The sequence below is a fragment of the Plasmodium gallinaceum genome (assembly GCF_900005855.1).
Source record: "Plasmodium gallinaceum strain 8A genome assembly, contig: PGAL8A_v1_76, whole genome shotgun sequence".
Classification (NCBI taxonomy): Eukaryota; Apicomplexa; class Aconoidasida; order Haemosporida; family Plasmodiidae; genus Plasmodium; species Plasmodium gallinaceum.
In genome coordinates this window covers 199,986-215,522 of record NW_021628238.1, presented here as the reverse complement: position 1 = coordinate 215,522, position 15,537 = coordinate 199,986, and the positions used below count along the sequence as shown (strand labels likewise).

The 15,537-nt window shown below is 15.7% G+C and overlaps 2 protein-coding genes across 2 annotated transcripts in view; both read left to right on the top strand.

The window, feature by feature from the left end:
- Positions 1-2,271: 2,271 nt before the first annotated feature.
- Positions 2,272-4,924, top strand: PGAL8A_00197000 (DNA repair metallo-beta-lactamase protein, putative; the record flags this gene model as incomplete). The annotated part of the gene is made up of 2 exons (XM_028670660.1): positions 2,272-2,362; positions 2,724-4,924. The coding sequence occupies 2 exons, from the start codon at positions 2,272-2,274 to the stop codon at positions 4,922-4,924; spliced, it is 2,292 nt and encodes a 763-aa protein (XP_028527390.1).
- A 516-nt stretch (positions 4,925-5,440) lies between these two features.
- Positions 5,441-15,537, top strand: part of PGAL8A_00196900 (conserved Plasmodium protein, unknown function) — a gene marked incomplete at both ends in the record, with an annotated part of 11,297 nt that continues 1,200 nt past the window's right edge. Inside the window, 14 exons of the mRNA XM_028670659.1 lie at positions 5,441-6,199; positions 6,406-6,458; positions 6,586-6,823; positions 6,971-7,174; positions 7,268-7,354; positions 7,513-7,601; positions 7,728-8,066; positions 8,198-8,391; positions 8,507-8,619; positions 8,708-11,083; positions 11,295-13,933; positions 14,198-14,486; positions 14,710-15,201; positions 15,337-15,500. Coding sequence (XP_028527389.1) covers positions 5,441-6,199; positions 6,406-6,458; positions 6,586-6,823; positions 6,971-7,174; positions 7,268-7,354; positions 7,513-7,601; positions 7,728-8,066; positions 8,198-8,391; positions 8,507-8,619; positions 8,708-11,083; positions 11,295-13,933; positions 14,198-14,486; positions 14,710-15,201; positions 15,337-15,500 — 8,036 coding nt within the window. The remainder of the gene's footprint in view (positions 6,200-6,405; positions 6,459-6,585; positions 6,824-6,970; positions 7,175-7,267; positions 7,355-7,512; positions 7,602-7,727; positions 8,067-8,197; positions 8,392-8,506; positions 8,620-8,707; positions 11,084-11,294; positions 13,934-14,197; positions 14,487-14,709; positions 15,202-15,336; positions 15,501-15,537) is intronic.

The window sequence follows — 15,537 nt, the reverse complement described above, 5'->3', positions numbered from 1 at the left end:
TATATTAATAATAACATATGAACAATCTTATTATATTTAAATACTTGATATTACTTTTTCATTATATTAAAAGTGTATATTTTTTTAGATTAAAAAATAGAAAAAATTTTAAGAAAATACTAATAACATCAAGGATATAAATTTTAAACTTATAGATATTGTTACCAATGGATTTTTTTAAAATCTAAAATGTAATATTCTTAAATATTTTATCATTTTATAAAGATTTTTTTTTCTTTTCTTTAAATATTTTAGCGGCTTTTTTACTAAGAAATTTAATAATAGATAATAATAATAAAAAGGAGATAATAAATTAATAGATAAAATAAAAGAAAAATTTACAGAATTAAAAGTTAAGATTATGTTGAAATAAAGAATTGAATATGTTGAAAATTTTTTTTCTTTTTTTTTTCATGATTAGCAAAAAAAAAAAAAAAAAAAAAAAAAAAAAATTTTACACATTTATAATATAATCAAATAAAAATAGATTATTAGTATATTATTTTTATTATGAAAGCTATGTAAAGGAAAAATTTATATTGATTTTATTATATATGTGAAAATAAAATAAAAATATAAAAGCATATTATCTCTTTTAATTGAGAAGAAAAATTATACTTTGTCTAAAAATATGTATATATATATATATATATATATATATATATATATATATATATAATATTTATTCATTATTTTTTTCATAATAGTTGAGATAATAATGAAAATTATATCTATAAAATTTTTAGAAATTTTCAGAAATTTCTTATGTAAAACTTTCTACAATGTAACTTTTTTTCAGAATTTATAGTGAAGTTTTTTTATTTTTCATTTTAATAAAAATTTTCTTATTTATAAATTCAAAACATTTTTATTATATAATCTTATTATTAAAAATATTAAAAAAATATTATTTTTAACATAAAAAAAAAAAAAAAAAATAACATAATATAAATTATATATATATATATATATTACTAAATCACGTATATTACAAATTTTGTTAAATGTTGTAGGGTAAATCATTAAAAGAGTGGTATATTAAATTATACAAAATTAATCACATTTTTATAAAATTTAAAAAAAAAAAAATTCTGGAAAATTAAATCGTTGTTACAATATTATTTTACTTATTTATAAAATATTTTTCCTATTCTTTTAGTAACTATAAATTACTGATATATATATATACGTATTTATGGAGTTTTTTAAAAACATGTTATTTTTGTTTATAAAATTTTTTTTTATATTAAATTTAATAAAGCATTTTATCTTTTAATCAGAAATATATGTTTGTTTTATGTAGTTTAGATAATAAAATAAATAAAAAGAAAAATATAATATGAATGAAATATTTTTTTCAGGTTTCCATTTTTATTAAAAAGATAAATTCAATTAAACCAAAATTATCATTGTTTTTTCAAATAGAAATTATCCTTTTATTTTTCATTTTTTCTAAAACAAAAATATGTTTTAAGTGATAATCAAATATATTAAGAATATTTATTAAAATAAAATTTATAATTATCATTATTCTATATTAAGATATATTAAGAATATTTACTAAAATAAAATTTATAATTATCATTATTCTATATTAAGATATCTCTATTTCTTTTTTAATGAAGACACAAACTCTTGATAGAATATATTATCATAACTAGAAATATATATATTCTCTTTTATAAAGATTTTATATTTTTTAATTTATATAATTTTATTTATTTTTTTTCTGCTAAAAACCAATGATATAAAAATATATTTTTAAATAATCTATAAAATTTTAAATATCCAGTTTTTGAAGAAAAAATTTATTGAAAAGATTTTTTTTATTTTTATTTTTTTTTTTTTTTGACGTAATAAATATATGTTACAACATTAGATAATATGAAATTCAAAATTTTTAAGAATGATATATAAAAATATATCACTAAAAAACATAAATTTTATTTTTAAAAAACAAAGATAGTATAAATAAATACTTAAAAAATGAAAGGTTTTTTTTTTTTTTCTTTTTTATTTTTATAATTTATTACGTTTATATATATATATATATAATTAAAATGTAATATTTAACTTTTATATATTTATAAATTTGGATTTTTAAAAAAAGTATTATTCTTTTTTTTTATTTATATTTTTCTTTCTAATATTTCTTTTAAATAAATTTTATGTTTTTAAAAAATGCATAAAGCTTTATATGTTAGAATTTAGATTTGAATATATAATAAAAAATAGTAGATTATAGTTAAGTATAACAGATGATCTAAAAGAATGATATATGATAATATAAATGTAATTCAAAATAATCCTTTGATAATAATAGATAAATTTCCATATACCAAAAAAAAGGAAATTAATATAGGTAAAATAAAAATGATATACAGGCCATCTAATATAATATTATAAAAAAAATATTTAAAATGATTTAATTAACCTTTTTTTTTTTTTTTTTTTATGTATATGATTATTAATCACATTAATTTAATTAATAAATTATAATGGATTTATAAATATTAAAAGAAGATAATTATATTTCAAAAATATTAAAATAATAATACAAATAACATGTGTATTTTAAATATATATGGAATGAAATATACTAAAAATTAAAAAAAAAAAAAATAAAAAAAAAAAGGAATAAATAATATTTTTTATGTTTAATACATGTATATTATTCACTCAGTAATTTTTCCTTTTTCTTTTTTTTTTTTTTTTTATTTTAGACAAAAATGTTGAAAAAAAAAAAATTACTAAAATATATTTTTTAACTCATTTTCATGCTGATCATTATATGAATATAAATAGACACTTTAATGAAAATGTTTTTACTTCAACTATAACAAAAAGTCTATTAGTGAATATAATTGGAATTAATGAAAAATATGTTCATAATTTAAAAATTAATACAAATTATTATCTCTTCAACTTTGAAGTCATTTTTATTGATGCAAACCATTGTCCTGGTTCTGTTATTATTTGTTTTCAATTTTTAAATGGAACAAAAATAATTCACACTGGTGATTTTCGCTATTCGAATATACATAGTTTTTTGATAAAAAAATTATTAAATTTTACAAATGTAAAAGAAGAAAAAGACAAGGAAAATGTATTAAAAGAACTTGAAACATTAGAAATGAAAAATAACATTTTGTTGAAAAAAAAAGAAAGCAAAAAGTATATAGTTTTCAATAATAACATATATAATATTTGCTACATTAAAGAAAATTTTACAATTTATAAAAGTAATAAATATATTGTAAGCATTGAAGAATTTAGAATAGTTTATTTAAAAATTATTGAAGAATTATTATTAAACATGAAAAATATAAAAAATCAATTTTTTTTATATGACTCTATAGAATTTGAAAATTTTTTTAGCTATTTCATTTTTATAGAATTGTTATTATATTTTAATCAAAATGAACAAGAAATTTCAATATTATATGAAGATAAAAAACTGAATGAAAGTGATATAATTTTAAATAATGAGAATATAAAAAATATCCGTTTTAATTTAAATTTTCTTAAAAAGGAAGAAATAAAAACAAATTGTAGTTTTATCGATAAAACAGAATTACTGAATTGTAAAAATTATGAACTTTATGATATGAATTCAAAAAAAATATTTGAATCAAAAAATATAAATAAAGAAAATATTAAAATAGAAAATAAAGAAGATACGTATGAAGAATATGCAAGTTTTAACGAATCTTGTTGTCACATGAAAAGTAGAGAAAGATCAAAAATCAAAAATATCCTTAAAAAGAAAAATAATGATCTTATAAAAAGTAATAGAAATATTTATCTAAATGAATTAAAAGAAAATTCAAATTATATTAAGACAATTTATCTTGATACAACATATGCACTCACTAAAAATAATTTATTTCCACCTCAAATGTACTTGGTAAATTACATCATTTATTTATGCAAAAAAAAAATAAATAATGATTCATATAATGAATATGATTTAAATAAAATAAATTATTTATCAGATAAAAAAAAAAGAAACGAAAAAACAAATGAAGAAATAGAGGAACAAAAAAAAGAAAATAATAAAAAAGAGATATATGTGAAGAAAGAAAAAAAAGAAGAAAATAGAAATGAAAAAAAAGAAAATAATAAAAAAGAGATACATGTAATGAAAGAAAAAAAAGAAGAAAATAGGGAAAAAGTATATGAAGGAAAGGAGAATATAATTTTAAAAAATAAAAGAGTATCAAAAAAAACTTTATTTTTGTTTGGAACATATAATTTAGGTAAAGAAAAAATATACTTAAGTGTTTCTGAAGCTTGTAATATGAAAATATATTTTAAAAATAAAAAAAAAAAAATAATAATTGAATCATTTTTAAATAATAAGAATATTTTAGATAGAATAACAGATGATAAATTAGAAGCTCAGATTCATATCGTTGATATTAATTACTCTTGTATATTTCCTAAAATAGATAAAAATAAACTTAAAAATTTGATAGATGAAGAAATAGAGAAAGAATTTGATTTTTTTTATTATATTATTCCTACGGGATGGGTTAAAAAATATTCCTTTTATGAAAAAAAAAATATTTCTATTTTTTTAATACCATATAGTGAACACTCAAATTTATTAGAATTAATTAGTTTTGTAAAATCTATTAAGCCTTGTAATATAATTCCAACTGTTTTTTCAAATCCCAAAGAAAAATTGAAAATTTTAAATACATTTAATTCTTATCTAAATTTAAAAGAAGAAGTAAGAAATTTCTTAAAAATAAAAAATAGCAATCAAATAAAAAATAAAAGAATATCAAAACAAAATATTAAAGAACAAAAGGAAAAGAAAAAAAATTTTAAATATAAAACCAAAGCAGAAAAAATTTTCTGTGATAAAAATCAAAAAAAAATAACATCCTTTTTTTCTTTCTTAAAAAAGGAAGAATAATTAATATATATATATATATATATATATATATATATATGTATAAATAATTTTAAATTATATTTTCTAATTAGGTATCTATTTTTAATTATTAATAATATTATTGTCTATTAACATATATATAGTTTTTTTTTTTTTATTACAAAGCATATTATATAAACATTATTTTATTTTTAGTTTATAAATGTTTCTGGTAATATATTTTAAAAGTATTATTTTGTAGTTTTACATATTCGTTAAAATAATTTTTAATTTTTTTTTTTTTTTTTTTTTTTTTTTTTTGTGCATATATTTTCCTTTATTATAAATTATTAATAAATGATATGAAAAAGAATAAGAAGTAAATTATTATTAATCATATAAAATAATAATTTACTTCTTATTAAAAAGTTATAAACATTATATATTTTTATAAAAAAAAATATACTTTTTTTTTTTTTTATTAATATAAAAAAATAAAAAATAAAAAAACTATAAATTTTTGAAATTAGAAAAAAAATAAGACATAACAAATAAAACATGGAAAGAAAAATAAAGTCCAAAAAAAAAGTTTCAAGTTCACAAAAAAATAAAATAATAAATGTAGATGACAGATTAAATAATCAATTTATAAAAACATCAGAACCAAAAATAAGCAAAGAAACTTTGTATTTTGATAAAAATATGAATAACAGTATTATTAATAAAATTAAATTACCTACAAAAGATTTAGAAAAAGAAATGAAAGAGAAGACAAAAGAAGAAATAAAAAGATACATATGTGTGGAAGAAAATAAAAGTAATATAAAAAATATAGATCATTTAAATAACCCTATAGGTGAAAATATAAAAAAAGAGAAAGAAAATAAAAATATTCTTAATAAAACCAAAAAATATAATTTAATTGACACACAAACAGGCAATATAGAATATAATAGCACAAGTTATGCAGAAGAAAATATAGATGATTTAATTCATAATATTGATGATAAAGATAATTTTTTTTCTTTTTCTAACAATCACAAACTAATAAATATAAAAAGCAGAGAAATATTTAAAAGAAATATGCCTATTACAGATGAAAATTTCAATTGTGAAGATACACATTTTATAGGACAAAATGAGAAAAAATGTAATTTAGAAGAATTTAATAAAAGTTTACAATTTTTAGAAGATATTGAAGAATTTAAAAAGAAAAAGAAAAAAATGGATGACGCTGTTTTAAATATAGGAAAATCAAATGAGAAAAATTCAAAAGAAATTAATGAAAAAAAAAAAGAGAAATTATGTTTGATAGAAGTAAAGAAAAAACATCTAATAAAATTACAATAATAAAATTTCTTATATCTTAATTATATCAATCATATATTCACAAAATGTATTTTTGTCTTTTTTTTTTTTTTTTCCTCATAACATATTGTGTATATAAATGATTTAAATTCAGCTTAGCACAATTCATATTTTTCTTATATAAAATTTGCAATTTTTGAATTATTACTCATTAGGAAAAAGAAACATCTTCATATAAATTAAAAAAAAAAAAGAAAATAGAGAAATAGTAAATCATCTAAGAGAAAAATTTAAATATTATTATAGAAATATATTAATATTATAATAAATTTTAAAATTCTTCATTTTTTCCTTTTTTTATTTTATTCTGTTAAAAAAAAAAAAAAAAAATACAGCAATATCAGTTGTGAAGAAAAAGAAAAATATATGAAAAATTATATGCTCAAATTAGAGGAACAATATAAGCAAAAAAAAGAAGATGATTTACAAAAAGAAATAAGTGAAAATAAAGAAGAATTAAAAAAATTCCAAGATAGACAGAATACTTTTCTTAATTTTTTAAAAAATCCTAGATTAAATTTACCAAAAAATGAAGATTTAAACGATTATTTGTCTGTATATCCTGAAACTATAGTAATTTAAAATTACATTTATGAATAGTTAAAAATTTACAAAAAAAAGAAAAAATATAATCATATAAAAAAGAAAAAAAAAAAAAAAACAAATAAAAATATTAATATTATATATAAATATATTTATAAACTTAAAACTTTTATAAAGCATTTTACAGATATAACGAAAGGTATGAGGTTGACAAAAGATTTATTAATTACAAACAAAAGTAAAATTTTATTACATGTTATAATTATACCACCTTTAACAAAATACTTTTTTGTAAAAGAAATAATTAATATATATAACAAAAGTGAAGAAAATTCTAAAATAAATTTAAATAATCAAATAGCACCTGGACATACATTAAAAGTAATTAAAAATGAATAAAATTTATATAAATAAAATAATTATAATTTTTTTTTTTTTTTTTTTTTATATATATTGACTTATTTCAATTACAAGATTAAAATATGTTATAATGTTTTTACATTGAACCAACAAAATGATCATATAAAATTATTAACTGAAGCTGGAAATAAAATTATAAATGTATAAATAAATATGAATATAAAAAACATTAAACAGTTATAATAATATAAACTTGCAGATCATATTATATGCAAATATCTTAAAAGTAACATAAAAATATTCCTATTTAAATTATTTATGAAAGAAAAAATTTTATATATGAAACCTTATTTTTATAGTTAAAAGTATTTCAATCTATACCAAATATAAAATTCGATAAAGTTTTAAATTTTGGACCCATTAGACCTAATGAAAAAAAAAAAAAATTGTAATATATTTATGTTTATTAAACAAATACATTAAATTAAATTAAAAAAATTATTTTAATATGAAGGAAAATATGTATAAAGAACTTGTAGAATATTTTTTTTTTTTTTTTTTTTTTGTATGTAAGATTTCCGATAAGAAACAATGGAAAGGAAACAAATATATTGATACTTCCTAAAAAGTTATATAATTTGTTTGAAACAAAAAAAAATATTGAAAAGGAAGAAAATATTTTAAATTTGCTTATAAAGAAATCAGAAGAAAAAAATGAAATAATGAAAATAAATGAAAACGAAGATATATATTATATATACAATAATGTAAAAAGTTATTCTTATAATTTTTTGTTTTTGTATAAAAAGTTAGTTAACAATTTTGATGACATATATTTTGAAAACATATTACAAGATTTTTATTATTTTAATTTGAAAAATTCAGAAGAAAAAACAATTAATTTTTTTTTTAAGTAAATATAATAATATATATATATATATATATTATAATTTCCATTCATTAATGTTATCATAAATTATTTTTTTTTATTTTCTTTTTTCCATATAAACACACACACATATATATATTTTACATTATCTATAGAAGCAATAAAATAGGAATATATGAAAAAGATTATTTTATCATAACAGATATTGAATGTAATTTTGATGAATTAGAAGACAAAAAAGAATATGATTTTATTAATTATAATAAATTAAATATTTTTCAATTTTCCGTTAAGACTATTGTGGAACCATTATTACTAAATTTACTTTATATGAATAGAAAAATAGAAAGTATTTTTACATATATATATATATATATATATATATATATATATATATATATATATATATATATTTTAAAAATTTTTTTTTTAAAATATATATACTTTTAATTTTTATTATGTAGAAGATACTTATAAAAAGAATTTATTAGAATACATTCAAAATAATAAAAAAGATAATTTAGATTATTTTTTCTACATTAATTCTTTAAATTCATTTAAATTTTCTGATATTCAAGTAATATTATTTTTTATAAAATATTAAAGAATAAAAATTGTTCTTTTAAAGACATTTTTTCTTTTCTATATTTTTCTTTATATTTTAGATTTGTAGTGGATATAATTGGTTAGAAATAGAAGTTTTAAACAGTGGATTAATAGATTTAGAAATTTCATGCAATATTTATATAAAAGAGAATGAAGGTATTCAATCAAAACCATTTATATTGGATATACAAAATAAAGGAAATTATTATTACGATGAACTTTTTGATGATACTTTAACACATTCTTTATATGAAGAGTCTTCAAAGGATCCTTATATAATAAAAGAAAAAAACAAAAAAGGAAAAAAGAAAAAAAAAAATGGAAAACTATGCCCAATATACATATATCCTAAAAGATTTAATTTATCCTATAAAAAAAGTCAAAAAATATTCATAGTTTTTAAACCACTTGAAAAACATAAAAATTTTAAAAATTATTATTTTATTTTAGCAGTGAAAAATTTAACAAAAGGATCAGATATAAATATGGAAGATTTATTAGAATTACATAAGAACAATCAAGAGAGTGATGGTATTCCATTAGTATGTATTAATGAAAAAAAAATTATAAAAAATAAAAAGCTTCATGAAAGATATTCAGTTAATATTTCTAAATATGAAAATACATCTTCATCATCATCAATTACAAAATGTTCTAGATCAAGTAATTCTGAATTAAGTGAAGAAAACATAATGAAAAAACAAAATATGAAAAAAAGTTATTTTTATAAGAAAAACAAAAAATTAAAATATATAGCACTTTATGTTAATTTATATGCAAATATAATTAAACCAAGCATATATGTAAACGTAAAAAATTTATCTAGATGCTTTTTTCCTAATCCTCTATATTTATATAAGACTAGCTTTACTATAAAAAATCAAAACGACTTTTACATTAATTATTTTTTTGAGAATTTAAATAATTTAAAAGATATTTCTACTAATAAATATATTTTAAAAAATGACATTATAAATAATCTAAACAAAAAAATCGAAAAAAAAGAATTAGAACATAAAAAAGAAAAAGAAGTTTTATGTAAACATGAAAATATAGAGGAAAATAAATATAAAAATAAAGATGAAAAAAAATATAAGGATAAAAATGATAAAGAGAAGATATATGAAGACAAATCTGTTAACAATTCATATGATGATGAAAAAGATTTTATATATTATTATGATTATTTTGATATATTAAATATCTTAAAATTAAGGAAAGAAGAAAAAATAAAAAAAAAAAAAGAAAAGAAAAATGAAAGTAAAACTCGAAATAGCAGTACACTAACAAATAATAAAAGGGGAAATAGTAAAAAAAACGAAACAGTTAAACAAACAAACTCAATAATAAACATAAAAAAAAGGAATTTGAATGAAGAAAAAAATCAAATTGAAGAAAATTTTAATGTTAAAAATGTACCTTATTACAATTTGAATAAAAAATTAATAAAATATTTTTATCAAAGAGGGAATAGTGATAATGTTGGTGTATATGTTTTAATACAGAATTCAATTAATAAGAACTCAAACGAAAATGGTTTAAAAAATGAAAAAACAAAAGACAGTAAAAAAAAAAAAAAAAACATTCTTAAAATAGAAAAAGGAGATTATTGCTTAAAACCACATGAAAAAAAAAAGATTGTTTTATTTTTTTTAGTAAACAAATATGGATATTATGAGATAAATATTAATATGATTTTCTATATGGATAACTATAAAATAAGTAAAAGTATAAAAGCAAATATATTAGCTAGATGCAAAGGATTAAATATAAGTAAAGAAACATTATTTTTTAAAAATAGCTATTCACATTATTGCTTTTGTGATGTTGTAAAAATAAGTAATCTAGACAAGGATTTAAAACTAATAAACTTAGATAGTTCTGATATTACTTATTATGGTTTTATATCTTTATATAATTTTTATCTATTTGCATTTAAAAAAAAAAAAAAAAAAAAAAAAATACAATACACTGACATTTTTCATAATTTTATGAAAAATTTTTACGAAATTATAGAAAAAGATATGGATCATAATTATATTAAAAAAGAAAATAAATTTTATAATTGTAATAAATGTAAATGCTTTTTTAAATATAATAGTTGTCTTGATTATTTAAAGAATTTTTTTACAAATTATAATAATATTACCAATTATTTATTCCATTTTAATAATAAAGAGTACTTAATTCAAATATTAAGTGAAATTAATAATGAAAATAAAGAAAAATTAGATCTGATTAAATTTAATAATAATTTTAAAGATATATATAATTATCATCAAAATGAAAATATTTATTTACATAATAATAAAATAGGACATAATAAATATTTTATAATTTATCCTTCTAATTTATTATTATTTCCATTAAAGGAAACTTTTTTCTTTTTTTTCTTCTTTTTCTCTCATGCTGAAAGTGTAAATATAAGTTTAAGTGTAATAAAATAAGATAAAAAAAAATAAAATAAAATAACTAATAAATTATAAAACATAATATATAATAAAAATTAAAAAAAAATAAAATACAAAATCAATAAAAGTAATTATAGCAGAGAGGATTTGACTAAAAAATGAAGATAATTCTATCAAAATAATAATAAATGCTTGCATATATAATTTATTTTTTCTTTTTTTTTTTTTTATATAGGTTAAATGGTGTAAATTTAATAAAGATATTTTTATAGAAGGAGAAAGTAAAAATTCTAATATAAAAATAACACATAATAAAAATTTAAATGTTAAAAATGTTGACAATAAAAAAGAACAGAAAGAGAGGAATTACATAGGAATTTGTAGTGGCTTATTTTATTTTAACGTAGAGAATTTAAATGATTTAGAAATTTCTTATGAATTTTGTGAAATGGATAATAGTGAATTTGAATATAATTACTTCAAAAAAAAATATATAATGATTTTTAATTGTAATGTAAAGTTAGATTGTTATTATAAAGATTTCTATTCTTTTATAAAAATTAATAACATAAAATATATAAAATCAGAATGTAATTTAAAAAAAAATTCCCTTAATTATCAAAATAGTGAACCTAATTTAAGTGAAGTAAGTAAAGAAGATAATAAAATTCATGGTTGCATAATCATGAATGGTTCTAATTTAAATCATATAGGAGGTAAGGATATTAAAAGGCATGAATATAGATTACTATTATTTTATGACGACAATATAACTAAAGATAAAAATTTCTTAAATTTAAGATTTTCTATAAAGTTGAAACATTTTTATAATAATGAAATAATAAAAGTATCATCGTATTTTTATATTCATACATTTGATTTTCTCCTAATTAATGAAAATAATTTATTATTATCTATTTTTTACTATTTGAAAAAAAAACTTTTAATAGAAGAAAAAAAAAATTCCTTAGAAGAGTATAATAATAAATCAAAAACAGCAGAATATGACAACAAAAAGCAAATGAATTCGTTTGTAGATGAAATGTTGGAAGAATTAAATTTTATAAAAAAAGAAGAATTCAATGAAGAAAAAAAAGACAATAATACTACTAATATACTAAATGAAGATTTTAAAAAAATAAAAAACTATTTTGATATAGAAGAATATGTTTTGTTGGAATTTCAAAATTTCATTTACAAAATGGAAAATGAATCAAAGAAAAAAATGCAAATAAAAGAACAATGTGAAGAAAATAGTTTAAGATATCATTTTAGTGAAAAAAAAGAATATATTTTTAAAAATGTGCAGAATGAAAAACAGAAAATTAATTATTACGAAGAATTTATTAACCAAAATAAATTTTATCAAAAAGATTATAACAAAGACAAAATTATAAATGATAATATAATAAATTTTATATGGAAATATATATTACTAAAAAAGTTAAATAATAAAATTGGTTATGATTTTATAGACTTTATAAGAAAGCATAAATATGAATTATATTATAGTTATGAAAAAAAGGATATAATAAGAGAAAATGAATGTATGAAAAAAGAAAAGAAAGAAAAAATAAGTAAACAAAAGGTACTAACTAATCTGTGTAAAAATTATTGTTATGAACTAAACAGAGAAAATGATATTATATATATAATAATTACTAACACAAATAAATACAATTTAAAATTAAATTTTGATTCAAATCATTATATAAATGATACAATAAATAAAATATTTCATTATTGTATAAATGATTTAATTTTAAAGAAGGAGTGGAATGGAATATCTGAGTTCATTAATGAATACAAGCTAAATAAAAATAAAAAAAAAAAATATAAAAATATAAACATAAAAACTTTGAATTCTCAAAGTTATAATAAATTAAAGCATTTAAATTTTATATATAAAGAAAGAAATAAAGATTATTATTATAAATATTTAGATCAAATATTAAAAGAAAAGAATGATTATTGCTTAAATCTAAAAAATAATTTCTTTTTAGATTTTTTTATTTTTAAAAATAAAATAAATTCTATGAAAAGTTCATTTGTAAAACTTTCTTTATATTGTGATAATATAAATTTTTATGAAGACGAGATAACAATGAATTTAAATAAAAGTGAAAAAATATGTAAAATATTCATTACATCAAAAATAAAATCATTGCATTTATTAAATCCTTATAAAATAACAAAAGATGAGGACAAATGTATTTTTCTCAATTGTCTTTATGTAGATTATGAGATACTCAAAAATTATGAAGAAGTTAATAAAGTTGAAAAAAATGAAAAAATAGAACAAATATGTAAATGTTTTGATGAAATATTAAAGCCATATGAGATCATAATATTTAATTCTTGTAATTTAAAAAAAAATATTACATGGAGTTTTAGTAAGATTTTCTATAAGAATAAAAAAAATACAGAATTAAAGTATGAAGGAGAAACAACAAAAACAAATCAAGAAAAGACACAGAAAACTGAAAACAATGTAAATGAAAATATAAATGAAAAAGAAATAAATGAAGAAAATAATATCCATACGGAGAAATTTTTAAACTCTTCTAATAATATAAATTTTAGAAATGAAGATTGTGAACTTAAAATTGATAGTATGAATAGTTGCATAAACACAAAAGAAAAAAAAAAAATTAAAATATTTTTAGAAAATATATTACACAAAGAAGGAAATCATTTATATAAAATCAAATGTAATTATGAGTACATAGATGACAATAGCTTGAATAATAGAATAAAAAATGATGTTTCTAATTATACTATAAATGAAGATTTAAAGAAATTATTATTTCTTGATTTTTACTTATATATTAATATTGAAAAACCTCAAATAATGCTATTATACAATAATCAAGTGTAATTAAAAAATTAATTTAATATATATATATATATATATAAAGATAGATAATTGTATAAATAATTAGAAAGACAAGTAAAAATATGCATCTTGATAGATAAACATATAGAAAAGTAGATAAATAAGTAAAAATATATATATAAAACACAAATGATTCATAAGTATATAAAATATATATATATATATATATATATATATATATATATATTGAAATAATTATTTCATATAATTTAATTGTATTTATTGAATATCTTTCTTTGTAGTTATTATGATAAAAAAATTAAGTTTGATTTCAATTATTTCAATAAAAAAGCTTATAAAAAAATAAATAAAATGTACAAAAGTCAAATTATTAATGATATAATATATGAGGATATGAATGAAATAAATAAATATTTTGATATAATTTTTTTGAAGAATAAAAATCTTAAGTTATATTTTATTAATCAACAAGATATTCACTTTTTTACTTATATTTATACAAAAAAATTTTTTGTAATAAAAAATATTTACATAGATAATGAAGAATTTGATCATTCTAATACTCATATTGTAAGTACATACATATATATATAAATATATATATATATATATATATGATTATTATTTTTTTTCTTTTTTATAAAATTTTCATATACATATATATTTCTATTAGAAGTATTTTATTATTTTTTTTTTTTTTTTTACATTTATAATAATGTTTTATTTGTAGGTTTACTAATATATATATAGATTATTATAATTTTATATTATTTATTTCTTTTTTTTTTTGTAGTTTAATATAAAAAGAAAATGTAATGTCTGCATAGAATTAGAAATAGACGAATTAAAATTTAAAAATGAGATAAAAAACAATATGAATAATTCTTCTACTTTGAAAAATAACATAAGTAAAAAACTTATATATGAAGATTTTTTAATTTTTCAATATTTAACAAGCAAAAATCAACAAAAGTTCTTAATTGAATGTCATTATAATGTTTCCTTTATAATATTAAAAGAAAATAAGTATATATTTCATGAATTTAATAATTTAAAAAGGAAAGATCAAGGAATAAATAGTAAAGAGCTAAATGATATAGAAAATAATCTTTTAGATAATATAAAAAAAGGAAAAATAATTTATAATGAAATTGAAGTCAAAAACAATATTTACTTTATTTATATTCATTTTACTGAATTAAAAATATATAAATTTTGTTTATTTTTATTTAATACAACAAAAATTCCTGCTACTTGGAATATAAAAGAGAATTCTTCAAACCTTGTATTATCAAAAAAATGAAATAAAATAAAAAAAAAATTAAAAAAATAATATGTTCATATTTATATACTTAATAATTGACGTTCCTATTTTTTTATTTAAAATAAACATAATGAATATTTTTTTTTTCTTTGTTAGATTTCAAGTTCATTAAAAAATATAAATAGTAAAATATTTCATTTCAGTAAAACAAAAGGCATATTATTTGGGGAAACATATGACATTCATAGTGTAAATTCTAACAAATATGAGAAAAAAAAAAATCCTTTTTTATTTCCTGATTATTTAATAGTAACATTTGAGTAATCTTTTTTTTTTTTTTTTTTTTTTTTTTTTTTA